The 27,902-nt window shown below is 41.8% G+C and overlaps 1 protein-coding gene across 1 annotated transcript; it reads left to right on the plus strand.

Annotated features, from left to right (window-relative positions):
• Positions 1–3,400: 3,400 nt before the first annotated feature.
• LOC124040310 (protein phosphatase 1 regulatory subunit 21-like) lies at positions 3,401–27,697 on the plus strand. The gene is made up of 21 exons (XM_046357375.1): positions 3,401–3,694; positions 5,241–5,309; positions 5,486–5,632; positions 6,007–6,111; positions 9,271–9,435; positions 9,651–9,709; positions 11,100–11,194; positions 11,744–11,796; positions 13,204–13,353; positions 13,998–14,188; positions 14,514–14,650; positions 18,067–18,159; positions 18,421–18,548; positions 20,308–20,460; positions 20,717–20,809; positions 21,041–21,307; positions 22,508–22,543; positions 22,649–22,765; positions 24,053–24,151; positions 24,598–24,726; positions 25,547–27,697. Exons 1-21 carry the CDS (start codon positions 3,641–3,643, stop codon positions 25,577–25,579), a joined length of 2,373 nt encoding a protein of 790 aa, XP_046213331.1. The 5' UTR covers positions 3,401–3,640; the 3' UTR covers positions 25,580–27,697.
• Positions 27,698–27,902: the final 205 nt, after the last annotated feature.

Raw genomic sequence — 27,902 nt, forward strand, 5'->3', positions numbered from 1 at the left:
GTCACTGGAGACTTGGGATGCTTGCTCTCAAAGTAGTTGGGGCGGCAGGGACTAGTAACCGGAAGGTTGCAAGTTCAAATCCCCGAGCTGACAAGGTACAAATCTGTCGTTCTGCCCCTGAACAGGCAGTTAACCCACTGTTCCAAGGCCGTCATTGAAAATAAGAATTTGTTCTTAACTGACTTGCCTAGTTAAATAAAAGTCAAATAAATAAAATAAAATAAAAAGTACTACTTGAATGTCTTCGGGTCTGCATCTATAAAGGTCAAGTACAAAATGAAGGAAGTTAACAATGTGGCTTAGATTGACTTCAAAGTTGACATAAATGATAAACTAAGCAATAAAATGCAACAAACTACTGCACATATGAAAGACTACCACACAGGCCAGTACAATGGACTACACATGGAGAGGAACCTAAAAGGCACATACATTACCAACAGTACTACTCACCTGACAGACAGGGCAGGTATGGACCAGTGCTGCCTTGGCTGGAGTCTTCTGGTTCACAGCTGCTCCCTCCATCTTAGCAGCCAAGGAAAGAACTTCTCTGATATAGCCAAACATGCCACTACGTGCTCATTAATAGCCTACATTGTGACTATCCCATCTATTCACAACATTAGGAATAGTAATTTTAGGCTGCAAACTAGTTTTTTAGGCTGCAAATGCATCATATCTGCATGTAATACTTTGTTATAAAGGTGCAGATTTATGGTGAAAAGAATTGCTTCCCAAAACGTGAAACTCACGCGACACATGCTAATAGGTACACTATAGTCTATCTAGCTGGCTAATTTAATGTTGTTGTTAACACCTGGTTAGAATAACAGCAAAACTCAAAATTGATCAGATTTGACTAACCAGTGATACAATTATTGTTATAGACCCTGTACTGAAGGCTGTCTGGATTCGGGTCTAGACGGGTAAAAACGTTTTCATTTTTCCGACAGTTCCCGAGACTTATTTAGTATTTTTTCACCTTTATTTAACCAGGTAGGCTAGTTGAGAACAAGTTCTCATTTACAACTGTGACCTGGCCAAGATAAAGCAAAGCAGTGCGACAAAAACAATAACACATAGTTACACATAAACAAACGTACAGTCAATAACACAATAGAAAAATCTATGTACAGTGTGTGCAAATGTGGAAGAGTAGAGAGGTAAGGCAATAAGTAAGACATAGAGGCGAAATAATTACAATTTAGCATTAACACTAGAGTGATAGATGTGCAGATGATGATGTGCAGGTAGAGATACTGGGGTGCAAAAGAGCAAGAGGGTAAGTAATAATATGTGGATGAGGTAGTTGGGTGTGCTATTTACAGATTGGCTGTGTACTGGTACAGTGATCGTTAAGCTGCTCTGACAGCTGATGATTAAAGTTAGAGAGGAAGATACAAGACTCCAGCTTCAGAGATTTTTGCAATACATTCCAGTCATTGGCAGCAGAGAACTGGAAGGAAACGCGGCCAAAGTAAGTGTTGGCTTTGGGGATGACCAGTGAAATATACCTGCTGGAGCGCGTGCTATCTCCTTGTCACCAATGGTTGCAGGGAATCTGTAAAAAAAATATATATCCTCATTGTCTTTCCTGTCTTGTTGGAGCAGGCAAATACTGAACAGAAAATGACCATGGGGATGAATCAACTAGTTTAAGGCACCATTATCAAGTAGTTTGTGGTAGTCACTCAGCTGTTGTCGGATTAATTAATGTGGTCTTCCAACATGGCCACCAGGAGGCGTCGTACGTCAACTGCAAGTCCTCTATAGTTTCCATTTACCTTATCTTGGAACACTTTTCAGAAGGACCTAAAACTAGATAATTTTACTCTGATTGATGATTTTAAATCCCAGATTGGAGGGCTGCTGACCATAAATTGCACATGTATTTAAACTTGCTCTTTTAACCTGTTTTATGCACTTTGCGCCTTTTTAACTTGCATTCATTGTTATGTTTTATGGTTTGTTGTGTCTCATGCGTTTACTAAATGCAACATTTATGTTGGATGTATTTTAAACATGTATTTCACTGGAGTATTTTGTCATTAACATTACACTGGGCTGAACTACACTCCAATATATTTTGTAACAAGATACTTTTGAGTGCTGTAATTTGTATTTTCAAAATATTTTATGCAATTTTTTATATTTTGTATAGCAGTTCACAATTTTGTGTCCCCTTTCACCCTGCATTGGTATCAGAAGTCTGACGGCATGCTCAATGAACTACACTTAACAAAAATACAAACACAATATGTTATGTGTTGGTCTCATGTTTCATGAGGTGAAATAAAAGATCCCAGAAATGTTCCATATGTTCAAAAAGCTTATTTCTATCAAATATTTTGCTCAAATTAGTTTACATCCCTGTTAGTGAGCATTTCTCCTTTGCCAAGATAATCAATCCACCAGACAGGTGTAACATATCAAGAAGCTGATTAAACAGCATGATCATTACACAGGTGCACCTTGTGCTGGGGACAATAAAAGGCCACTCTAAACCGTGCAGTTTTGTCACACAACACAATGCCGTAGATGTCTCAAGTTTTCATTTTTTTCATTTTTTCATTTATTTTGATACATTGATCATTATGGTATAATGGGTAGCCTAGTGGTTAGAGTGTTGGACTAGTAACCTGAAGGGTTGTGAGTTCAAACCCCCGAGTTGACAAGGTACAAATCTGTCGTTCTGCCCCTGAACAGGCAGTTAACCCACTGTTCCTAGGCCGTCATTGAAAATAAGAATTTGTTCTTAACTGACTTGCCTGGTTAAATAAAGGTCAAATAAAAAAATTGTATTTTGTGTAATTTAATTTTGGAAGTTTTGCACATCCTTGACTACAGTATATTTATGCTGCTTTCTTGCAGCATAAATCACAGTGTGACCTCTGGTTAAATAAATTATAAAGGATTGTAGCCACATGTAGTTATAGTTTCCCTTTACATCATCTTGGAACACTTTGCAGAAAGACCTGGAACTAGACCAGCACATTTTACACTTTTTGACCACAGTAAAAGTCCAGCAACACTTCCTATGACCTATCTTTTTGTTCAAATTCACCTGATTTATTTTCTAGGGACTCCAGTGAGTAGACTAGACCCTGGTTTTATGGACACACAATCGATAGTTTTCCTGTGCAGTGCTATATGTGTGTACTGTATACAGAAATGTGTTATTCTTTATTTGACATTGAAACATGTTTTCGTGGTTCAAATGTCACTTAAATAAGAACAAATATGAATCATTGTTAAGTTATACACAATTCTTTTTCATATAATAAAATATACCGTTTATTGATACTTTTCTACTATTACGTGAAGGACTTTTATTTGGAAAATTCCCTGACCCGGAAGTGCTTTTTTACTTATTGTTGCTGGATCGTTAGCTTACTAGCTAGCTGAATAACATCCGGCTTTACCACTCAATCAGATTATAGAATAGCTATCCTCCCCTTCCTACATGGCATGAAACTGTTTATCAGTCACTTGCACCAACTGTCATTCAGATAAAGAAACGGCAAGCTAACTCGTCAGTGTACCTGCGCTACAGTAACTAGCCAGTTTATTTTCTCGCGTTAGCTAGCTATTCCATTACATATTGGTTATCCAGCTAACTAGCTTTATTTTTACTAAAGCAATGGCTGCAGACCTGCAAGCGAAATACACCAAATTGGCCCTGGAGTATTCAAAGGTAAGGAGTTATTTGTTGCTCTATCGTTAGCCACAGTTTTTGGCTATTTAATCCGATTGCTGATTCATTCTAACTAACGTGCAAGGTACACGATCAAAAGTATGTGGACACCTGCTCGTCGAAAATCTCGTTCCAAAATCTTGGGCATTAATATGGAGTTGGGCCCCCCTTCGCTGCTATAACAGCCTCCACTCTCCACTCCACTCTAGATATTGCTGCGGGACTTGCTTCCATTCAGCCATGAGCATTAGTGAGGTCGGCACTGATGTTGGGCGATTAGGCCTGGTTTGCAGTCGGTGTATCAATTCATCCCAAAGGTGTTTGATGGGGTTGATGTCAGGGCTCTGTGCAGGCCAGTCAAGTTCTTCCACACTGATCTAAAAAATATTTCTGTATGGACCTCGCTTTGTGTACAGGGGCATTGTCATGCTGAAACAAGAAAGGGCCTTCCCCAAACTGTTGCTGCAAAGTTGGAAGCACAGAATCATCTGGAATGTCATTCATTGTATGCTCTAGCATTAAGATTTCCCTTCACTGGAACTAAGGGGCATAGCCTGAACCACTATTCCTCCTCCACCAACCTAAAAAATAAAAGGTGCTGTCCAAAGTATCTAGTTACTTAGCTCGATCTGTTTCCAATCAAGTTCCTTTTCAGGGTGTCACTACTCACTAGTGTGTCACCCTCCTGGGTGTATTGTCAAGTATAGAGAGAGCAGCCCATTAATAGGTTGATTTGTGTTTGATAATCGAAGGCAATATTTGGTGTCTTTACTGCACTGTTCACTATGAATGTGAACTGTGTACAGCAAGGGATGTAGCTAACTGCTGTCAATCAATCAAAACAATCTCATAGTGAACATTATTTTGGTTGGTTTCTTCATTCTATGATTTAGCCTAGGTCACTGCCTGATATGTCAGCTGACACTCACAATGTGTCTGTCTTTCATGACAAAGGGAGGAGGGTAGGCCAGAACAGAAGCCACCCTTCTCTAAACAATATAATGTTACATAGCCTGAGTAAAACGCGGGGAGCCATGTTCTTCAAATCCCCTATCATACGTTAGGTAGAAAATGGATTGGTATCCATGTCAATAGTACCCATCCTAAAAACCCTTTTTAGGCATTATTAAAATAAATGTCAGTTAGACTGACTAGCTTTGGTTAATATAAGAACTAGTCTCCTGACCAACACTGTCAGTTGACAGGCAGTGAATGGAATGCATGGTGTTTCCTGTCTGACTGTTGTAAAACCATAGCTCCCCGCTGGCCAATATCCTGTTATTTCTATTTTCCATTGAATATGGGGTGTAGTTTCCCAATAAGCAGCAACATTCACCCAACCTTCAGAAATGTTAGTGCAGTCATGCATTGCAGTTGAGTTATCCATATTTGATGATTTAACAATATGTCTCACGCAAAATAAATCCATAAGATAGCCGTGTTGCTTTGCTTAGAAGCCAAAGGCCGAGGCAATACTGTAAATTTAGAGGTGGTGTGTCTGCAGTAGACCTACAGCTCAGTGTCTATACTCCCCATGTCTCCATAGCTACGGGCACAGAACCAGGTCTTGAAGAAAGGCGTGGTAGATGAGCAGGCCAGCTCCACCTCTCTTAAGGTACAGAACCATTCAGAGCCCTCTGGAATAGGGTTTCAAAATTCCAATTTCCAATCCTGGTTGGAGGAAATAATCAGGAAGGGAATCCTCCAACCAGGAATTCTGAAAAACCTGGGAATTTTGGGTGATATACTTTAAAATCACTGAGCGTCTTCTCCTCCACACCGACACTACAGGATCAGGTGAAGCAGCGAGAACAGAGCCTGAGGAAGGTGGAGCAGGAGATGGACAGTCTCACCTTCAGGAACCAGCAGCTGGCTAAGAGAGTAGAGCTGCTGCAAGAGGAACTGTCTGCCAGCGAGGCCAAGGGCAAGAAGAGCAAGGTAGACAGACACTGGTCCTCTGTAGCTCAGTTGGTAAAGCATGGCTCTTGCAACGACCGGATTGTTGGTACGATTTCCAGGACCACCTCTGCTTAAAATGTATGCATGCATGACTATAGCTTTGGATAAAGGCAACTGCTAAAATGGCAGTATATTAGACTGGGAGGCGGGTGCACCCCACAATCAGACATGTTATAGTTCGACAGGCTTACCTTGCTTTCCTTCTACCTTTGATCATGTTTGAGTTCAGTTTAAGCAAGGCGAAGTGCAGAATCACTCATCTCGAGCACATAATGAGTATTCATTTGGGATGCAATTTGATTTGTCGATCAGTGATTCGGTGTAGTCGATCTCAGACACTTTCTCTTCACCAGAACAAAGGGGACTCCCCCTCCCAACAGGGCTTGCAGCAGACCCAGAGTGTGTTTGATGAGGACCTGCAGAAGAAGATCCAGGAGAACGAGAGGCTTCACATCCAGGTATGTCTGTGTCCGAGACATGGGAGTGAATACAATGAATTTGGGAAGTATTCAGACCCCTTCCCTTTCTCCACATTTTGTTACGTTACAGCCTTATTCTACAATGGGTAAAACAAAAAAACAAAGCAAATACAGGTTTTTAGAATTAAAACAGTAATACCTTATTTACCTAATTATTGAGACCCTTTGCTATGAGACTTGAAATTGAGGTCAGGTGCATCCTGTTTCCATGGATCATCCTTGAGATTTCTACATCTTTATTGGAGACCACCTGTGGTAAATTCAGTTGATATGACATGATTTGGGAAGGCACACAGTTGTCTATATAAGGTCCCACAGTTGACAGTGCATTTCAGAGCAAAAACCAAGCCATGAGGTCAAAGGCATTGTCCGTAGAGCTCCAAGACAGGATTGTGTCGAGGCACAGATCTGGGGAAGGGTACCAAAAAATGTCTGCAGCATTGAAGGTCCCCAAGAATATAGTGACCTCCATCATTATTAAATGGAAGAAGTTTGGAACCACCAAGTCACTTCCTAGAGCTGGCTGCCTGCCAAAGTGAGAAATTGGGGGACAAGGGCATTGTTCAGGGAAGTGACCACGAACCCGATGGTCACTCTGACAGAGCTCTAGAGTTCATCTGTAGAGATGGGAGAACCTTCCAGAAGGACAACCATCTCTGCAGCACTCCACCAATCAGGCCTTTATGGTAGAGTGGCCAGACGGAAGCCACTTCTCAGTAAAAGGCACATGACAGCCCACTTGGAGTTTGCCCAAAGGCATTTAAAGGACACTGAACATGAGAAACAAGATTCTGTGCTCTGATGAAACCAATATTGAACTCTTTGGCCTGAATGCCAAGCATCACATCTGGAAGAAACCTGGCACCATCCCTACAGTGAAATGTGGTGGCAGCATCATGCTGTGGGGATATTTTTCAGCAGCAAGGACTGGGAGAACCCGATCAAACATCTCAGAAACCTGAAAATAGCTGTGCAGCGACGCACCCCATCCAAACTGACAAGAGCTTGAGAGGATCTGTAGAGAATAATGGGAGAACCTCCCCAAATACAGGTGTGCCAAGCTTGTAGCGTCATACCCAAGATGATTTGAGGCTGTAATCGCTGTTGAAGGTGCTTCAACAAAGTACTGAGTAAAAGGTCTGAATATTTATGTAAATATTTTATTCACATTTTTTTATGTGCATTTGCTAAAATGTCTAAACATGTTTTTACTTTGTCATTATGGGGTATCATGTGTGGATATATATATATTTTCCCCTCATCAATCGAATCCATTTTATAATAAGGCTGTAACGACACAAAATGTGGAAAAAGTCAAGGGGTCTGAGTACTTTCCAAGTGCAATGTATACAGTTGAAGTCTGAACTTTACATACACTTAGGTCGGAGTCATTAAAACTAGATTTTCAAACGCTCCACACATTTCTTGTTAACAAACTATAGTTTTGGCAAGTCAGTTAGGACATTTACTTTGTGCATGACACAAGTCATTTTTCCAACAATTGTTTACAGACAGATTGTTTCACTTATTCACTGTATTACAATTCCAGTGGGTCAGAAGTTTACATACACAAAATAGTTGGAAAATTCCAGAAAATGATGTCATTGCTTTAGAAGCTTCTGATAGGCTAATTGACATCATTTGAGTCAATTGGAGGTGTACCTGTGGATGTATTTCAAGGCCTACCTTCAAACTCAGTGCCTCTTTGCTTGACATCATGGGGAAATCACAAGAAATCAGCCTCTGAAATTGTAGACCACAAGTGTAGTTCATCCTTGGGAGCAATTTCCAAATGCCTGAAGGTACCACGTTCACCTGTACAAACAATAGTACGCAAGTATAAACACCAAGGGACCACGCAGCCGTCATACCGCTCAGGAAGGAGACGCATTCTGTCTCCTAGAGATGAACGTACTTGGTGCGAAAAGTGCAAATCAGTCCCAGAACAACAGCAAAGGACCTTGTGAAGATGCTGGAGGAAACCGGTGCAAAAGTATCTATATCCACAGTGAAACGAGTCCTATATCGACAAACCTGAAAGGCCGCTCAGCAAGGAAGAAGCCACTGCTCCAAAACCGCCATTAAAAAACCCAGACTATGGTTTGCAACTGCACATGGGGACAAAGATCATACTTTTTGGAGAAATGCCCTCTGGTCTGATGAAACAAAAATAGAACTGTTTGGCCATAATGACCATCGTTGTGTTTGGAGGGAAAAGGGGGATGCTTGCAAGCCGAAGATTACCATCCCAACTGTGAAGCACGGGGGTGGCAGCATCATGTTGTGGGGGTGCTTTTCTGCAGCAGGGACTGGTGCACTTCACAAAATAGATGGCATCATGAGGATGGAAAATTATGTGGATATATTGAAGCAACATCTCAAGACATCAGTCAGGAAGTTAAATTGGTCTTCCAAATGGACAATGAGTCCAAGCATACTTCCAAAGTTGTGGAAAAATAGCTTAAGGACAAATAAGTCATGGTATTGGAGTGGCCATCAAAAAGCCCTGATCTCAATCCTATAGAACATTTGTGGGCAGAACCGAAAAAGCGTGGGCGAGAAAGGAGGCCTACAAACCAGACTCTGGTACACCAGCTCTGTCAGGGGTGAATTTTGGCCCATTCCTCAACTTATTGTGGGAAGCTTGTGGAAGGCTACCTGAAACGTTTGACCTAAGTTAAACAATTTAAAGGCAATGCTACCAAATACTAATTGAGTGTATGTAAACTTCTGACCCACTGGGAATGTGATGAAAGAAATAAAAGCTGAAATAAATCATTCTCTCTGCTATTATTCTGACATTTCACATTCTTAAAATAGTGGTGATCCTACCTGACCTAAGATGAGGAATATTTACTAGGATTAAATGTAAGGAATTGTGAAAAACTGAGTTTAAATGTATTTGGCTTAGGTGTACGTAAATTTCTGACTTCAACTGTATGTATGGGCAAGTGTTTACAAAGAGACTACTGGCTTGAATATGTGTACTACATAATGTATTTGATCATTTGTTTTTGTGTGCTGGTCTGTTCTAGAATGTGTGTCTGAGAATGATGATATTTTTAGAATTCTTATAAGGTGAAGCCCAAAGAAATGTTTAATCCTTGGTTGGACAATAAAGTTATGTTCTATTCTAAGTTCTATGAGGCTGATGAGCAGCACAGGCAGCAGGAGTCTCAGCTGAAGGTCCAGTTGGAGGAGCTGGAGAGAGACCACGAACAGCACCAGGCCATAGTGGACGGACTCACCTCCAAATACATGGACACTATTGAGAGACTACAGAGTGACAAGGCCAGACTAGAGGTGAGAGGGAGGGGAGGTGGAGAGTAGTGGATGTCCCACCTCCAACTACATGGACACTATTGAGAAACGTTAGTGACAAGGTCTGAGTAGAGGTGGGATGGTGAGAGAGACTGCTGGAAGGAGGAAGCGACTGAACAAAGGCTAAACTCAATCTTTTGTTATTGGTAAATGATAGAATAGTAATACATGATGCTATTTTCTGTGTTCTCCTACAGGTGAAATCCCAGACTCTGGAGAGGGAAGCTAAAGAGTGCAGAGCTCGGACAGAGGAATGGTAAATAACCTGTTCTAATCTACACATGTACCAGTTAGATATACACTAAGTGTACAACACATTAGGATCACCTTCCAAATATTGAGTTGCAATCATTTTGCCATCAGAACAGCCTCAATTTGTTTGGGCATGGATTCGACAAGGTGTTGAAAGCATTCCACAGGGATGCTGGCCCATGTTGACCTCTTTGCGAGGCATTGGAAAACCTGGTCTTTGTGGTTAAAGCTGTGTTTGAAATTCACTGCTGGACTGAGTGACCTTACAATTATCTGTATGCGTGGGGTACAGAGAGGTAGTCATTCAAAAATCATGTTTACATAATTACTGCACACAGTGAGACCATGCAACTTGTTGAGCACATTTTTACTCCTGAATATAGTTTAGGCTTGCCGTAACAAAGGGGTTGAATACTTATTGACTCAAGACATTTTAGATGTTCACAAATTAAATAAAAAATGAACATTTCCACTTTGACATTATGGGGTATTGTCACTGGCCTACACATAATCAAAATGTAATCCATTTTAAATTCAGGCTGTAACACAACAACATGTGGAAACGTCAAGGGTGTGAATACCTTCTGAAGGCCCTGTAGATAATCTTTGATCAGCCTACTGGTCTTACCTAGTGAGTTGCACTGAGCATTAAAAAACATTAGCAACATCTTCCTAATATTGAGTTACACTGCATTTTGCCCTCAGAACAGCCTCAATGCGTTGGGGCATGGACTCTACAAGGTGTCCAAAACATTCCACAGGGATGCTGGCCCATGTTGACTCCAATGCTTCCCAGTTTACGTTGGCTGGATGTCCTTTGGGTGGTGGACCATTCTTGATACACACAGGAAACTGTTGAGTGTGAAAAACCCGTTGCAGCTCCGGACACACTCAAACCGGAGCACCTGGCACCTACTATCATCCCAGCCAGCCAAACGCTACCCTAACCCGGACAAAGCTGGGCCAAATGTGCGCAGCCTCATGGGTCTCCCGGTTGGGGCCGGCTGTGACACAGCCCGGGATCAAACACAGATCTGTAGTGACGCTTCTAGCGCTGTGATGCAGTGCCTTAGACCACTGCGCCACTCGGGAGGCCCCATCTACACAGATTTGAAGTGGATTTAACGGGTGACATCAATAAGGGATCATAGGCTGACCAGGTGCCTCCAAGTGAAAGCTGTGTCATGGAAAGAGCAAGTGATCCTAATGTTTTATACACTCAGATGGAGAATGATTGTATGTATCTGGTAGAGGACTTGTGGTTAACATGATGGAATAATGAGGGTTGTAATAATGTGGATAGGGAAGTATTTAATATGGTCACTGAGTGGTCATTCACCATCTCCTGATTCCTCTACCCTCTCTTCCTCTCACAATCATCCCTCTCTCTCCAGTCAGCAGCAGTTGAGGAAGTGTCAGTCAGAGCTCAACAGACAGGTGAAAAAGAGCAGCATTGTCATCCAAGAGAAAGTGCCCTTCAACGACACCAGTGAGTAATATGCAACATTTCACTGACCCAGATCATGTTTATTAGGAAGAAAACAGACTGAAAGAGTAAGGGACTACCTGGATTTGTCCAATATGAACTGCTCATTATACATTTTCTGTTGCAGTGTGTGCTCTAATGAACACAACCTTGTAGAAACATCACCGATGATGGTTTATCTATGAGCACGTCTTCCCATTCTATGACATGACACCCACACATATGCAGTACTAACTACTAATGAAATTGAATTACGTTTCTATCTCACTGACGCTGTAAGAGGAAAACTGAAGCACTGTGTAATGTGTGTCATGCCATGCCACTAGAGCCTTGTTTTCCTCCTCAGATGGTTTTCATGCTAAATGAAGGACCGACCTATGACATGCCATCATTTGGCGCTTTAAAGGCATAGTGCAAGATTTTGGCAATTAAGCACCCAGAGTCAGATGAACTCATGGATACCGTTTGTATGTCTCTGCGTGCAGTTTGAAGGTAGTTTGGCGAGCCGTTGCTCGCAACCTCTCCTTTAAATTTCCCTCCCTTTTTCTCTAGAATTCAGTGACTACAACAGTCTCAACGTTCCACCACACAACAGAAGACACCAGGTGAGAGGAAGTCCTATAGGAGGCATCATCAACAAGATTATATCTTTTTTCTTGATTGGATGGTCGAGCCAGAACATAATTACAAATGATTTGTAGACTGCAAATTGATCACAGGAAGCAGAAACTGAAATATTGTAAAAATTATTATTTTTTAACCTTGCTTACAAGGTTTGAAATGAACGCCGGCTAAATGCGGGTTGAACTATGAATCCTACAATATATATCCCACATCGCCCAACGAGCAGCGACGATGCCTGGCTGGGGAGCTGTGAGCAGTGTGATTTAAGTGCTGAAGATACATTTTTAGGAGCACTGTGCACAGGCATACAAGTTGGTCTAAATTACTAAAGTCAACTAGTGAGACTTTGTCATTGTGTTTCTTGACAATTTACATTGTTTTGTTTACAAGCTACGTTGCTTTTCAATGTTGGAGTTTGCTTCAACTTCTAGCGAAGACATTCTCTAGCTCACACAGGCACATTGTCACTAAGCGGTTGAGAAAATGTCTCATCTGGGATATTTAGGTTAAAATATTTTGTTCTCAAAAATGTTTGTAATATTGAGCAATATACCACATCACTTCAGTTGTTTTAGAAACATTACAAAGCATGCTCATTCCATAGTGGTTAGAAGCCCCTTTGGCAGTGATTACAGCATCAAGTCTTCATGGGTATGACGCTACAAGGTAGATTTTCCCATTCTTCTCTGCAGACCCTCTCAAGCTCAAGTATCTCTCTGTACTTTGTTTCGTTCATCTTCGTCTCGATCCTGACTAGTCTCCCAGTCCCTGCCGCAGAAAATATCCCCACATCATGATGCTGCCACCACCATGCTTCACTGTGGGGATGGTGCCAGTTTTCTTCCAGGCGTGACACTTGGCATTCAGGCCAAATAGTTCAATCTTGGTTTCATCAGACCAGAGATGCTTCTTTCTCATGGTTCTGAGAGTCTTTAGGTGCCTTTTGGCAAACTCATAGCGGGATGTCATGTGCCTTTTACTGAGGAGTGGCTTCTGTCTGGCCACTCTACCATAAAGGGCTAATTGGTAGAGTGCTGCAGAGGTGGTTGTCCTTCTGGAAGGTTCTCCCATCTCCACAGAGGAGCTCTGAATACTTTCCGAAGGCACTGTACACCAGAAGGTCCGTTTAAGGCCCAGACCACATATCTCTATTGTGTGTAGGAATACTTTGGAACTGATTTCCCAAATTAAAATCACTTGAAACTGATTTGCTGGTGTTTTTAGACTTGTGTCCCAAAATGTTTTTGCTAAGAGAACTTGGGGGGGGGACCCTGAACTATAGCGTGATCCTCATATTTTATAGAACAGTTATGGCTTCATCATATGTTGTCATTGTAGATATGTGGTCCAGAGTTTTGGTACTAATTTCTAATTTTCCTGTCCTCTAGTTGAAGGCCCGAGACGTGGCTGGTCAGGCCTTAGGCTTCGTCCAGGACATAGTGGCTGCTCTGTTAAACTTCCACTCCTACACAGAGCAGAGGGTACACATCTACCCTCTGGACTCCTCTATCGAACCCATCTCACCACTCAACCAGAAGGTCAGGGACACACACACACACACACACAGTCTATGCCCTGACATCCTGTTTTTGTCATTTAGCAGATGCTCTTATCCATACGTGTCAAACTCATTCCAGAGGGCCGAGTGTCTTTGGGTTTTCGCTCCTCCCTTATACTTGATTGATGAATTTAAAGGTCACTAATTAGTCCTATATACTAGGTGGTGTCAGAGGAAGGGCCCAAAAAATTCAGTCAACCAAGTCAGACTATGCTCTCTGCTACCGCACGGAAAGCGGTACCAGAGCTCCATGCCCCCCCCCCCCAAGCCATGAACAATTAATCATCTGCCTCGCTATTTCATTATTTTTTTAACTTGAGTTTATTTAGTATATATTTTCTTAACTCTTTATTGAACTGCATTGTTGGTTAAAGGCTTGTAAGTAAGCATTTCATGGTAAGGTCTGTTGTATTCTGCACGTGACAAATACAATTTGATTTGATAATAAGGCACTCACCTCATTGGGTTGTCTAGGGCTTAATTGAAAGCAAAACCAAAAACCCGCAGACGCTCGGCCCTCCGTGGAATGAGTTTGACACCCCTGCTCTTATCCATAGTAACATACAATAAGTGATTTTGGCTGAAGTAGGTAAGATGAACTCTACTCCGCAATCTTTTCCCCAGTTCTCCCAGTATCTACATGAGAATGCAGCCTATGTGCGCCCCCTGGAGGAAGGACTAGTGCAACTACACCAGAGCATCACAGAGGACACAGTAACAGTGCTGGAGACTGTGGGGAAACTCAAGGACTTTGCCGATCACTTCACCTCCTACACCCACTTTCTGCAGAAGATTCTACCATACCAGCTCAAAAGGTCAGTACTCATTACATTAGGTAATGTGTACTGTACGCATGAGTGTGTGTGTGTGTGTTCCTCTCTATCCCCCTCTTCATTTTCCCCTCTCCAACCTGGAGGAAGAGTACGGCCCCTCTCTGTACCTGAGCCCTCACCTCTGAGTGTGTGTGTTTCTCTATGGCTGCGTTTACACAGGTAGCCCAATTCTGGTATTTTTTTCCTACTAATTGGTCTTTTGACCAATCACATCAGATAATTGGTCAAAAGAAAATATCAGAATTGGGCTGCCTGTGAAACTGCAGCCGATGTGTCTCACCCTCTCCTCCTCTCTTCTCCTCACCAGTCTGGAGGAAGAGTGCTGGACTCCTCTGTGTACCTCCTCTCTCACCTCGAAGAACCAGGAGCTGCAGAGTGACATGAAGAGAATCACTTCTTTGTTTGACAAACTACACAGCTACATCAGCCTACTGGCCTTACCTAGTGAGTTAACACAAAGGATAGAAGTGAGAGGACTGACTCTGTGCCAAAATCAGTCCGCGCAAGAATAAAGCGTGAAGCAGACCAAGTGGGATTTTTTTAGTATGGAGGGTGTTAGGGTTGGGTGGATTTCCATACCTTTATACAGTTCCTGTACCATACCGGGGTATACGGTATTACCAGCAGTGCACATAAGGGGCGCTATTTCTTTCAGAGTATAAAAAATATATATCATGCTAACAAAGTACTAGTGAATTCCTATATTGGATGCTAACTAAATGCTAACAAGCACAAGTGAACATAAACTAAATGCAAGTACAGACAACTCAACTCATAAAGTTATACAAATGTCTCAAAAGGCAACTCGCACTTTATCCAGGAGGGGATTGATCGTCTGCTGTAACCAAGAATCTTGAACTTGCACACTAACCATCACACACTAACCAGCTAGCAAGTTAGCAAACCAAATGCATAGCTGGAGCCCTGAGATGGAGAAAATGTATTTGGTATTTAGATAGTTAACTTATGTTTAAGATATTTAGTAGGGAATTTCAAGTGGAACTTGATCATCACTTGTGCTGCTCAACAGTGGACATCGTATCACAAAAGTAAGTTTTAAAACACCAGTTTGCTCCATATGATCTTTGTAAACAAACATATGTAACTGGCTCAATATAATTTTTGTGAATGAAAAATATTTGGGGGATGGTAATTGAACATCATACAGTCAGTTTTCGAAAAAATACTCCGATATACAACTAAAGCCTAGAAGTGTGTCGAATTTTGTTAAGCGAGGCTTATATGGTAGAATAGAAGTTGTTACGAAAGTACTGATATAAGAGGATGAACGTGGCATCCCAGCAGCTTTGAGAAACATATTTTATATCGGGGTTGTGCATGTTCACATGCATATCTGCCCTCTCATTGTCTAGGATGTTCCCGTCTCCTCCCGCCTGCCTTTGTCCTTTGCGGACATTTATTCCCATTGGTAGAGCAGACTGTCAAATATCTTGTCAAGGTCGTGCCTTCAGAAAGTATTCATACCCCTTGACTTATTCCACATTTTGTTGTTACAGCCTGAATTCAACATGTATTAAATAGATGTTCTTTCCTCACCCATCTACACACTACACCATCATTTCAAAGTGAAGACATGTTTTTGCAAATTTATTGAAAATGAAATTCAGAATGTTTTCTGTAAGTATTCACACCACTGAGTCAATACATGTTATCTTTCTGGGTAAGTCTCTTAAGAGCTTTGAACACCTGGATTGTCCAATATTTACCAATTTGTATTATTTTCAAAATTCTTCAAGCTGTCAAATTGGTTGTTGATCATTGCTAGACAACCATTTGCAAATCTTGCCATAGATTTTCAAGCGGATTTAAGTCAAACCTGCAACTCAGGAACATTCACGGTCTTCCTGGTAAGCAACTCCAGTGTATATTTGGCCTTGTGTTTTAGGTTATTGTCCTTCTGAAAGATGAATTAATCTCCCAGTGTCTTGTTGAATGTAGACTGAATCAGGTTTTCCTCTAGGGTTTTGCTTGTACTTTGTTCCATTCCTCTCCTCAGTCCTTAATGATTACAAGCATACCCAATTACCCATATGATGCAGCCACCACAATGCTTACAAATATGGAGAGTGGTGTGTTCAGGAAAAAGTGAATGGCTTTGCAACATTTTTTGCAGTATTACTTTACTGCCTTGTTGCAAACAGGGTTCATGTTTTTGGAATACTTTATTTTGTACAGGCTTCACTCTGTCAATTAGGTTAGTAATGTGGAGTAACTACAATGTTGATCTATCCTCAGTTTTCTCCTTTCAAAGCCATTATATTCTATAAATTTTTCAGAGTCACCATTGGCCTCAAGATGAAATCACAGTGGTTTTTCTTATTTTCCTTCAACTGAGTTAGGAAGGACACCTGGATGTTTCTAGTGACTGGGTGTACTGATAATTTATTAATTTGTGAACATTTCCACCTTCACAAAATGGGGCATTATTGTGTGTAGGCCAGTGACAATCAAAATGTAATCCATTTTAAATTCAGGATGTAACTCAACAAAATGTTGAAGTCTAGGGTTAGGAGTACTTTCTGAAGGCCCTGTAGATAATGTTTGATTACCATCATCCTACTGGCCTGGCCTAGTGAGTTACACTGAGTGTAAAGGTTGCACCCCTTTTTGCCCTCAGACCAGCCTTAATTCATCGGGGCATGGAACCTACAAGCATTCCACAGGGATGCTGGCTCATGTTGACTCCAATTGTTTTGTCAAGTTAGCTGGATATCCTTTGGGTGGTGGTCCGTTCTTGATACATCCGAGAAACTGTTGTGTGAAAAACCCAGCAGTGTTCCAGTTCTTGAGACACTGAAACCGGTGCACCTGGCACCTACTACGATAACCCGTTCAAAGGCACTTAAATCTTTTGTCTTCCCCATTCACCCTCTGAATGGCACACATACTGTACACAATCCGAGTCTCAATTGTCTCAAGCCTTAAAAATCCTCTTAACCGGTCTCCTCCCCTTCATCTACACTGATTTTGAAGTGGATTGAACAAGAGGCATCAATAAGGGATCATAGCTTTCACCTGGTCAGTCTATGATATGGAAAGAGTAATGTTTTGTACACTCAGTGTATATCATCCTACTGGCTTTACCTAGTGAGGAGAGAGCGGGACCGCTGTGCCACTCGGGAGTTCTATATCTGAGGCATCACAGTGCTAGAGGTGTCACTATAGATCCTGGGCTGTATCACAACCGGCTGTGATCAGGAGTCTCATAAGGTGGCACGCAATTGGCCCGGGGTCGTCCTGGTCAGTGGAGGGTTTGGCCGTCATTGTAACTAAGAATTTGTTCTTATTAACTGCTTAACTTGCCTAGTTTATTTTACTTTATAAAGTTGTTTTTTTTTACCCCTTTTTGTCCCCAATTTTGTGTTATCCAATTTGGTAGTTAAATTCCTGTCCCATTGCTGCAACTCTCTTACGGACTCGGGAGAGGTGAAGGTCGAGAGCCAAGCTTCCGCCGAACATAACCCAGCCAAGCCTTACTGCTTCTTGACACGATGCCCACTTAACCCGGAAGCCAGCCGCACCAATGTGTTGGAGGAAACACCGTACACCTGGCGACCGTGTCAGTGTGCATTGCACCCGGCCCGCCACAGGAGTCTCTAGTGCTCGTTGGGATAGGAATATCCCTAGCGGCCAAACCATCCCCTAGCCCGGATGACGCTGGGCTAATTGGGCCGGCTGCGACAGAGCCTGGAGTCGAACCAGGATCTCTAGTGACACTGCGCCACTCGAAGACTGACTTTTCTAGTTAAATAAAAATGCAATAAAAAATGTCAGCTTACTGGCCTTACTAGTGAGTAGTGTGGGACTTGAGGAAAATCATGTGTGCAATTGTTTTCCAGGTGTTCGACAGGACTCCATGCCCCAGAGCAGTTCCTCTGCTGTCTTCACCCAGCTAGCGGCCTGTCTACACAGCCTTCACGATGCGGTCAAAGGTGAAACCTTTTTTTTTTTCTTTTACTAGAAATGGTTATTTTGTCTGTTTTTATAGACTAATGTTCAAGCCACTCTGTCCTTCCTCTGTGTTCTGTAGAGATGTCTAAGCTTAACTGTTATAAAGCAATATACCTGCAGGCTTCAAATAAAATGGAACCAATAACAGGGTAAGCCCCCTGTGCCATCCTTTAACTGTTGGTCTCCTTCCTGTGTGTGGAGATTATTTTGTATGTATAAGCTAAACCCCTCTGTCTCTACAGAGATGTCTACTCATTACAGCCAGAAGGCCAGTCTGGAACAGGAGTTGTCTACAATCACTCAGAAGCTCCGCACTACTAATGAGTGTCTGCTGGCTTCCCTGGGCTCCCTCACCAGCAGCACCGGCAAGGTAGGACCATTTACCGCTATAGAAACACTGGGAATGTATTAGCGATTGGGGGGAAAAAATAATGCAGTTACATATCGCAATATTATTTTGGGATGATATTCTATCAATTCAGCTGTCATCAAATCATCCCTGTTCTCGATCTTATTTTTAGTGAGCCAACATGTTTTCAGCACTTATTTCCATGATTGATCAAAACACATTTTCTCATGTCTCTGCAGCAGACGTATAATGAGCAATATGTTTGGAACATCAAATTGCAATATATATTGTATCGACACCGAAGTATGGTGATAATATCGTATCGTGAGTTCCCTGGCAATTCCTGGCCCTATCTGTTATCACAACATCTGTGTCTAAATGGACACAAATGGCCCCAGCAAACAAGCACACTGACAGAGACTCTGTTGTTTTGGTTGTCATTCTCACATTATCACAGTTTCATAGGTTTGGTAACATGAAAAAATATTGGATTTTTGTCAGTAAAAAAATACGATGTATTTTTATTTTTTACTTCCCGGGAATAGTCAATGACATCGGACTTATTTCCATTGTGGTCACTATTTTTGCTGTTTACATATGAGTTTAAGCAATAGTAGCAACTGCCTTGGTATCTGGCTTATCAACCGTGAGGATTGGTCATTTACAATACATGACCACTAATAAGAAGGGAGGGCTTAGTTGGGGCAGGAGGGATTTTTTTCACAGATCCGCACCATATCAGAGCAGTACAGCTGTGTACCCCAGATAAAAGGGGTGGGGGATGGGGGCTTTGAAACTGAGACTGTACAGTGAGTGGATACGTTTGTACTATACGTATGAGAGCCTTGCGGGAATTGAAACCACGACCGTACCAACTGATTGTATGTAGAGGAAGTAGATATGTTACTGTTATAACTGTAATAACCACACTGATTATTTTTTGGTATTCTAGTTCTAATAGTAAGGCATGTTTTTAGTCTCTACTGCTGCCTGGCTGATGAATGCACCAGACACAGACCGACTGTTTGTTTGAGGTATGAGAGATGGGCTACTGTTCTGTTGTTGTGGAAGAACAGGGATGGAATGCTCTGAGCTGGTTGGTTGCAGAGTTCTGAAGGAAGGATGTTTACTATGAGGTGATCTGAGTGGGCGAGTTGTTTTGAATGGCCTGGTGCCCAAGGTGGTCTAAAATGTGCAAACTCCGCCCACCCAGGCCTCCTGGCCATGTTAAATAAAAGAGTAATAAGAACTTGGTTAACAGTAGTTGGGAGTGTCAGAAAAGAGGAGCAAGGCACTCGTCATATAATTAAGTTGTAGTGGGAGTGTGTATTAGAAATGTGTCTATTCGGTCAGTCCCTTCCACTGACCTACTCAAAGGAACAGAGACGTAGTTGTATTGGATAAGTGTGTATAGGAAAGTTTGACTTGGTGTTGTGGCTTTGTTTGAAGTGTGTGTATAGTGAAGTAATCATGACAAAAGATTTTATGTACTCCTTTCACATTAGTTTGTTTAATTGCACCTGTTTCACCCTCATATTGAAGCGTATACAATATTGACAGATTGAAAATGTATATTCTATGACATTGTTGCACCGTGATATTGAAATGGCAGTGTGGACTACAACATATAGGCCTAGAAGACCATGTATATGGCTCACCAATACTGTTTATAAGAAGACCTTTATAAAGCTTATACTTCCTTAAAACAAATGATAAAGAATTGGTGTCTATACCTGGATAAGTCTTACCGTAATATTCATTCTGTACTGTTTTTCTACAGATTGCGACGTTCTTCAGCAACAACCTGGATTTCTTCACATCTTCTCCAGGCTACAGTCCAAGAGGGGGGGCCGGGGCACTCAACCCCCTGCAGGCAGAGAGCATGCTGGGTAACAAGAAGGCGGCCTCTGACTACATGCATGCCATTAGAAAGGTCAGTAGCTTTGCTGGTCATGTCACCTTCACAGACCTGGGTTAAAATACTATTTTAGACATCATTCAGCTGTGTTCAATTAAGCTTGCCTAGCAAAATAGAACCAATAAAATAGTCTTCAGTGTAAATCCTGCCCCATCTGGCACGCCAATCCAGGCTTGCCTAAAGCAAACAGTGGAACATTCCCTTAACAACGATGCTGTGGTTCAGTACAAAAGTGTGTATTTGACTCCTGTCCTGTCTGTTGTGTATCCAGCCCAGACCAGAGACTGTTCCATACAGAGAGGCCCTGTTGCACCGCCGTGTTCTAACTAGCTCTACAGAGAGCAGAGAGGGACTCACACAACAGGTATTGTTTGTATTTCCACGCTCCTCTCTTCCCTTCTACCCTTCAGTCTGTCAGTACACACGTCTGACTCTTTATAATGCTCAAGGTAACCCATTTGGTTACTGACTAGGTAAGTGTGTTAGAGAAGTATAGTCCTCTTACCAACTCGCTCCTCTTCTTTCCACCTCTCCTCACTGTGTCCTCTCCTCCACATCTCCATTTTCCTCTGTGTCCTCTCCTTTATCACCCCAGGTGGTGGCGAGCCAGGAGAAGATTGCTCGTCTGGAGCAGGAGAAGGAGCACTGGCTGCTGGAGGCCCAGCTGGGCAGGGTGAGGCTGGAGAAGGAGAGCCAACGCATACATGACCTGGAGACACAGCTCTCCTCTGCCCTGGGAGGAGGAGGCAGCCCAGCCCACTCCCTGGGCCAGGCCCCGGGCAGCCCAGCCCTCACCAGCCTGGAGGACGGCGAGGTGGAGGAGAGAGGAGCAGGGAAGGAGGCTATGCTAAGCAACAGTCTGGTAGATACATCTTCACTCTTGTTTTTTCTTTACGGCTGCAAGAATCCTCAAAGGGATTTCAGGAAAACTGGCAACTTTTGAAAACTTTCCGGAATTTTGCGACCTTATTTTTCTTCAACAGTGATTGAATTTGTCTTCATCCTCATGCTTAACAATACTACTTTGCAGTTGTGTGAGACTGGCATGATGTGAGATTAAATCTAGGGACATCATTCCTCCCTTTACAACCCTCCCCTTTCCCACAAAATGAGTCTGACACATCCTCGTGGGAGCAGCCGTAACATGCATTTGAGTGTTTTGGCTTCAGTGAAGGCGGTTGTGTTATCAGTGTCTGGTTAAGTTCCAATTATCTCTCGTTTGGCCCAAGGTGTGCACTTGTTCATTTCCCTTCTCTGATTTGAAAGTAAATGATGGGTATAAGGAATATGTTGGAAACTTCCTCTAGCCCATGCCTCCACAAATTCAATGCTTTTTAATTTTTAAATATATATATTTTTTAATCCTTTATTTAACTAGGCAAGTCAGTTAAGAACAAATTCTTATTTACAATGACTGCCTAACCCAGACGATGCTGGGCCGATTGTGCGCCGCACAATGGGACTCCCAATCATGGCCGGTTGTGATACAGCCTGGAATCGAACCAGGGTCTGTAGTGACACCTCTATCATTGAGATGCAGTGCCTTAGACCACTGCACCACTCTGGGGCCTTATAGTAGTGAACGTGTGTACACCTCATGAGAAAATAAATAGTATTGGGAGGCACCAGCTTCCTTGTTTCATAATGCCTGTATTTTAATAGCATACTCAAGGTCCAGGATACACCCACTTAATCTGGTCCCAGATCTATTTGTGTTGTCAAGATCGCACAAACAGATCTGGGACCTGGCTAGCACCATGCTAGTCACTAACTGGACACGGTTGTCATTAACAACCAGCTAAACTCTTCATTCACAGGTGTTTATGAATGTAATTCCTTGCAGGTCCAGTTTCAGATACCATTAGGGGCCTGTAGTGTTTTATTGGATTTCAGTGGGTTTTATTAGCCTGGGCCCAGATCTGTTTGTGCTGTATAGCCATAAATGACCATAGCAGTTGGCAAGATGACAGAAACCGATGTGGGACCAGGCTTGGTTCAATTTTTATAGCTTTTTCAATTCTCATAGGGAGTGATTGTCTAACTGTGTTTTTCATCTCATCAGGTTGGCATGTTAACCACAACTCCTACCAACGAGGATGTAAGTTTGTCTTGTTCTTCTTGACCCAACTATTCCTAGTGTAATTACAACACCGGTGTAAGAGCAATTTCACGTAAAGTTGTTGTCCTCTCTGTGTGCTTACAGGTGGGAGACGAGGAGTCCAGAGAACAGCTGATTAAGACTCACTACATGGCCAGAGTAGGAGAGCTCACCACACAGCTACAGGTCTCTGACAGCAAGGCGGTTAACTTCCATGCTGAGGTGAGATACTGGATCTAATTCCCATTCATAAACACAGAACTATTATTTCCTATTGAATGTAAAAGGATGTGTAGATCTTATTTTGTTGGTGGATACTGAGGAGAGATATGGGGAACAAAGTCACATGTGCGCTCAATTTAGACGCTGCTATACAGAAGACTAACTTACTAGTTGTACAGTCACTTAACCATTTCCCCTCACGTCTTCCTTCCTCTAATACATCCAGTGCATTCGGAAAGTATTCAGACACCTTGACTTTAAGTTACAGCCTTATTCTAAAATTTTCCCCCTCAAATCTACACACAATACCTCATAATGACAAGGAAAAAACAAGTTTATTTATATGATTGGACTCCAATCAAGTTGTAGAAACATCAAGGATGATCAATGGAAAGAGGATGCACCTGAGCTCAATATCAGTCTCATAGCAAAAGGTCTGAATAGTTATGCATTTGTTTATGTTTAATACATTTGCAAACATTTCTAAAAAACAGTTTTAGCTTTGTCATTATGTGGTATTGTGTGTAGATTGCCGAGGATAAAAAAAAAATTGTAATCCATTTTAGAATAAGGCTGTAACGTAACAAAATGTGGAAAAAGTCAAGGGGTCTGAATACTTTCCGAAGGCACTGTACATGTGTATATGTTCCTGCTGCTATTTTGGTAACCTACTTCAGTCCTATACGTCTTGTTCCAAGGGAAACGGCAACAGTTGACTGTAGTCAAACCTTGTTTCCCTAAGAAGACAACTTTGTCTTTTCTCTTCCTCTTTCGTTTCTCTCGATCTGCTCTTTCTATTCCATCCTGTGTTTCCAGCTGGACAGACACAGGTGTGCTCACAGGGAAATCATTACATTTCTACACTGGTGTTCCCGGTTCCAGACCTACACTAGGATATATATATATTTTATATACATGTATCTACATTGGCATGAAATAAGTTTATGCTATAGTTAACCAAATCTAAAGATAGCCATGTGGCGTTAGTATGTAGTATTGACTTACTGTCACATGTCAACCCTTCCGTGCTATGCATCACGGCAGTATGATTCCTCCTGATAGATGGGGAACTGGAAGTAGTGACGTAGAATCTCCCACAAAGTTAAACATTACTGTTGCAGGGTCCGTTCAGTTCAAACCCAGACATCATGTAGGCCTATATTTAAATAGTTTTAGTGAAGAGCATCCCATTTTATGACTTCACATTAGTTGAAGTGATCATCTGTGGATATGTTATATTTTGTAGGTTTGTTTATTCTCTCCTGTGTTGTAACTTCCCACCCTCAGTGTCGAGCCTTGGCCAAGCGTCTGGCTATCGCAGAGAAGTCACGGGAGACTCTGACGGAGGAGATCAAACTGGCCAATCAGAACATCACACGTCTCCAGGTAAACAACATCTGTTGTTTGAAAGAAACCAGCATACCCCAGAGCCAGTCAGCTTTATAATTTATTCATTGATATTTGTTGTTTATTATGTATATGTATATTTGTTCCGACCTTTTTCTTTTTTAAGTAGGATTTAGAAAGTAGGATTCCCATGTATTCAGTAAACATGGCATATTAACTTTAACCTTAAAAACAAATATACAAATGTTCAACTTCATATTCAGTTCCATCACCACCTCATGTGAAAATTGCACGTTTCTGTTTTGTAGTAAAAAAGAGAGGATGATAAATTTGGTTGTCATTTTCCTCCATTTCTTTTACTACAAAAGACATATTTTTCACATATGTTGATGTTCGGGTGGTGCTGGAGATTATGAATAAAGTTGGATATTTTTTAAATAAACATATTGGCTCTACCTAGCCACAACATGTTCCTTGTCTTTCAGGATGAACTGGCCACGACCAAGAGGAGTTACAAGGAACAGCTCAGTATGATGAGTGACCACCTGTGCAGCATGAACGAGACTCTCAGCAAACAGAGAGAGGAGATCGACACACTCAAACTGGGCAGCAAAGTATGGAGTCCCCTCACACATTCCTCACTTCCTACACACTCTGTCGACTGCTACTATATTGATGAGGTCTCTCTTGCAAAACAGATTTGATCTCATTGAGACTAACCTTGATAAGTTAAGGTTCAATAAAACGCTTCACTCACTGGCCCACACAGCAACATAAGCAGTAAGAGGTCAGGTTATGCTGATATAGACATAACCCAGTAACAAACTACTATCAATTCTGAGGGGAGCTGGGATGTGCCAGTGGGGGATAAGGGGGGGTGGGGGGCACAGCAGGGTCTGATAGGAAAAGCACCTGCTGGAGTCAGAGGCTGACATCTGAGAAAGTCATTACTGTTTGGCTGGGCTGTTGAAGTCGAGGAAGAGGCCTTCTGTTAAAACCCACTTCTCTTAAAACACTTCTGAGATGAGGTGTGTGTATACGTTCTTGGGTATCAACCCAAGCTATTGTGTGTGAATGGTGGCGGCCAAGTGCTGATACAAGCCTATTCAACCTGAATACAATCCAAGTGTAAAGAAATAAACCGATTTACATGATTAGCTGTGAGTGAAACTATAGAATGGAACTAACAATGTTTCAAAGTCGAGACTCATTCATGGGGTTTCTTTCATGAGTGCTCACTGGTCACGTACTAACACCACAATCTTATTCAAAAAATGCCATTCCGATCTCCAGATTACAGTACCAAACCAGAAGTATTGATACTAGGACTAGCGCTCCTGCTTTTGCTTTATCGCTTTAATGTTCATTCAAAAATGTATTTAGTCTTGGTTTACCATGCGTTATATGTAACTCAACCCCTCTTGCCTTTTCCAGGGAAACTCCAAACTTCTGAAGAAGAGTCGGTAGGAAAGTCTGTTGGGAAACTTGCTACATTTTGGATCGGCAGAGCACCCTGGACTGAGCTTTACTATGGGACAACCCACCCACTACAGTCCTGTCAGCTCCCTAGCACCCCAAGATGGAGGACCCTGTTAACTTCTCTATCAGAGGGTGGGCTATTGGGGGGTGTCTCTCTGATACCACTCTGCTTAACCATAAATAAGCAGTTTATCTAATGTGTATTTCTGATTTACACATAATGACTTTTGTAAAGTGCTTCCTAATGTATGATGGAGGGCAGACTGACAACTGCTTGACCCTTTGACCTTTGGTTTGAGGGAAGTAGAGGAAAAAATAAAAATCCTAGTGAGGTCATGGATGCTCACTAAAGTCAGGGATAAAGACCACCAGGCCCTCATGGTTACTGTCTTTCTCTCTCTACTATCTCTGTGTGCTAAGCGTAGGAATGACATAGGTATTACTCAAATTGCAATTAAGTGGGAAGAGTGAGAATGTGTTTGCATTATGTAAGGGAATGTCTGTCTAATACTGTGACAGAAAATAATTGAATCTTTCCATGTTTTATTAGATGGTTTTTAGTTTCAGTGAGAGAAAATGTGTGCAAATGTTGGTTGTGTTTACCACAGTCTTCTGTTTGAAGAAGGGCTGCCCCAGATTAAATCAAGGAATGAGTGACCAATTAATTACTCACACTAGCCTCTGAAGTCCAGGCTTCGCGCTTAACCGAAAGCCTGAAACAGACACATTCCCTTAACTAGATATCCCATCTATCCTCTAGAACAGATAGAAGAATCCATACACAAGTAGCATTTATGACCTTACTCGCCAGAAGGTGGAGATTGCCCTTGTCTATGTCCCAATGGCAGACTAATTCCATATTTAGTGCACTGGCTTTGGTAAAAAGGTAGTGCACTATATAGGGAAAAGTGTGCCATTTTGGAAGTAGTCCAGGGGTGTATTCCGTGAGATGAAACGTAAAGAATGTGATGGTGCAGATAGATCTATTCTATGTCACTGCATGTCTGTCTCGATTCCCCAATCAGTTCTAACATGACAGAACTGTTCTATATGATATTTCTATCTGAACTCGGGCCAATGTAGAGTTCATAAAATGGTGACCGTTTTGTCTGTGATGTTTCTGTAGTGTGGATGTGCACTGAGGAGAACTATATCTGCGTCCCAAATGGCACCCTATTCCCAAATAGTGTGTTACTTTTACCAGAGCCCTATGGACCCTGGTCAAAAGTAGTGCACTATATAGGGAATAATGTGGTGCCATTTGGGACATAGTATGTGTAGCACCAGTCTCTAAACCCATGTTATTATGTATTGATGAAAAAGGGTTGTGAATATAATACTCCTTTTGAATCATTCAATGTACATTTATTGTATTGTGTACTTCTTAAGTAATATACTAAAAAACAAAGGCATTCATTCTACAGTTTCAAATGTCTAATTTCCATGATGACCCAATGAAATGACTGGTTGATCAATGAAAAAGATAAGAAATATCAAGGTAATCAATCACTCACCTGCATTTATTTTTTTGAATATTGGGTTTGAGATCTTTGGAAATATCTACTGAAAGGCAATACACACACAAAGGTCCACTCTCTTGGATCTAGAGTGAGACTGTATCACTGTTTGTGTACGGCACTTTACAATTGTATTATTGGCATGTTGGCAAGCTAGTCAACCCCTTGTCTGGAAATGTGTAATGACATCTCTAAACTGTTTACAATTAACAGCAGGGTTGTGTTCATTGGGGTACACCGTATCAAAAGCAACGGAAAATGAAAGTTCAGATAGTTAAATGCCGTTTCGGCCAGTTTATGGAACATTTTCTTCCATTTTGTACCTTATCCTGTGGACGGTTTAGACCTAAAATAGGTTTTGATGAGTTTGGATGCTTCTGATGGGTTTTGACTGGTTCTTCCGTGTTCAGTTCAACCACCAGGTTTACCAATAATGAGAGCTCTATTATACCTGCCGTTGGATCTTTAATATGATGAGAATTCAAGAGGTTTGCCAACATGCCCTATACTACTGAAACTTGTAAAACAATGTAATCTGACAGACCAACAGATTGCACATATGAAATAAATAATAAAGAGCTCAATATTCTTTGTTTTGTGTTAGTACTTATGACGTACCACAGAGTTGAACACTTCAGGATATGTTGACAAGCTACTGTAGATTTATGAAGTTCCAATGTTATATGGCAAACAAACTTGTTAACTATGTCCAAAATGTTCCCAATCTCAAATAATTCAGGCAACACTAGCAGCTAGAACCAAACACTCACTCCTACACAAGCAAATTTCATATG

The sequence above is a fragment of the Oncorhynchus gorbuscha genome, linkage group LG07 (assembly GCF_021184085.1).
Source record: "Oncorhynchus gorbuscha isolate QuinsamMale2020 ecotype Even-year linkage group LG07, OgorEven_v1.0, whole genome shotgun sequence".
Taxonomy (NCBI): Eukaryota; Metazoa; Chordata; class Actinopteri; order Salmoniformes; family Salmonidae; genus Oncorhynchus; species Oncorhynchus gorbuscha.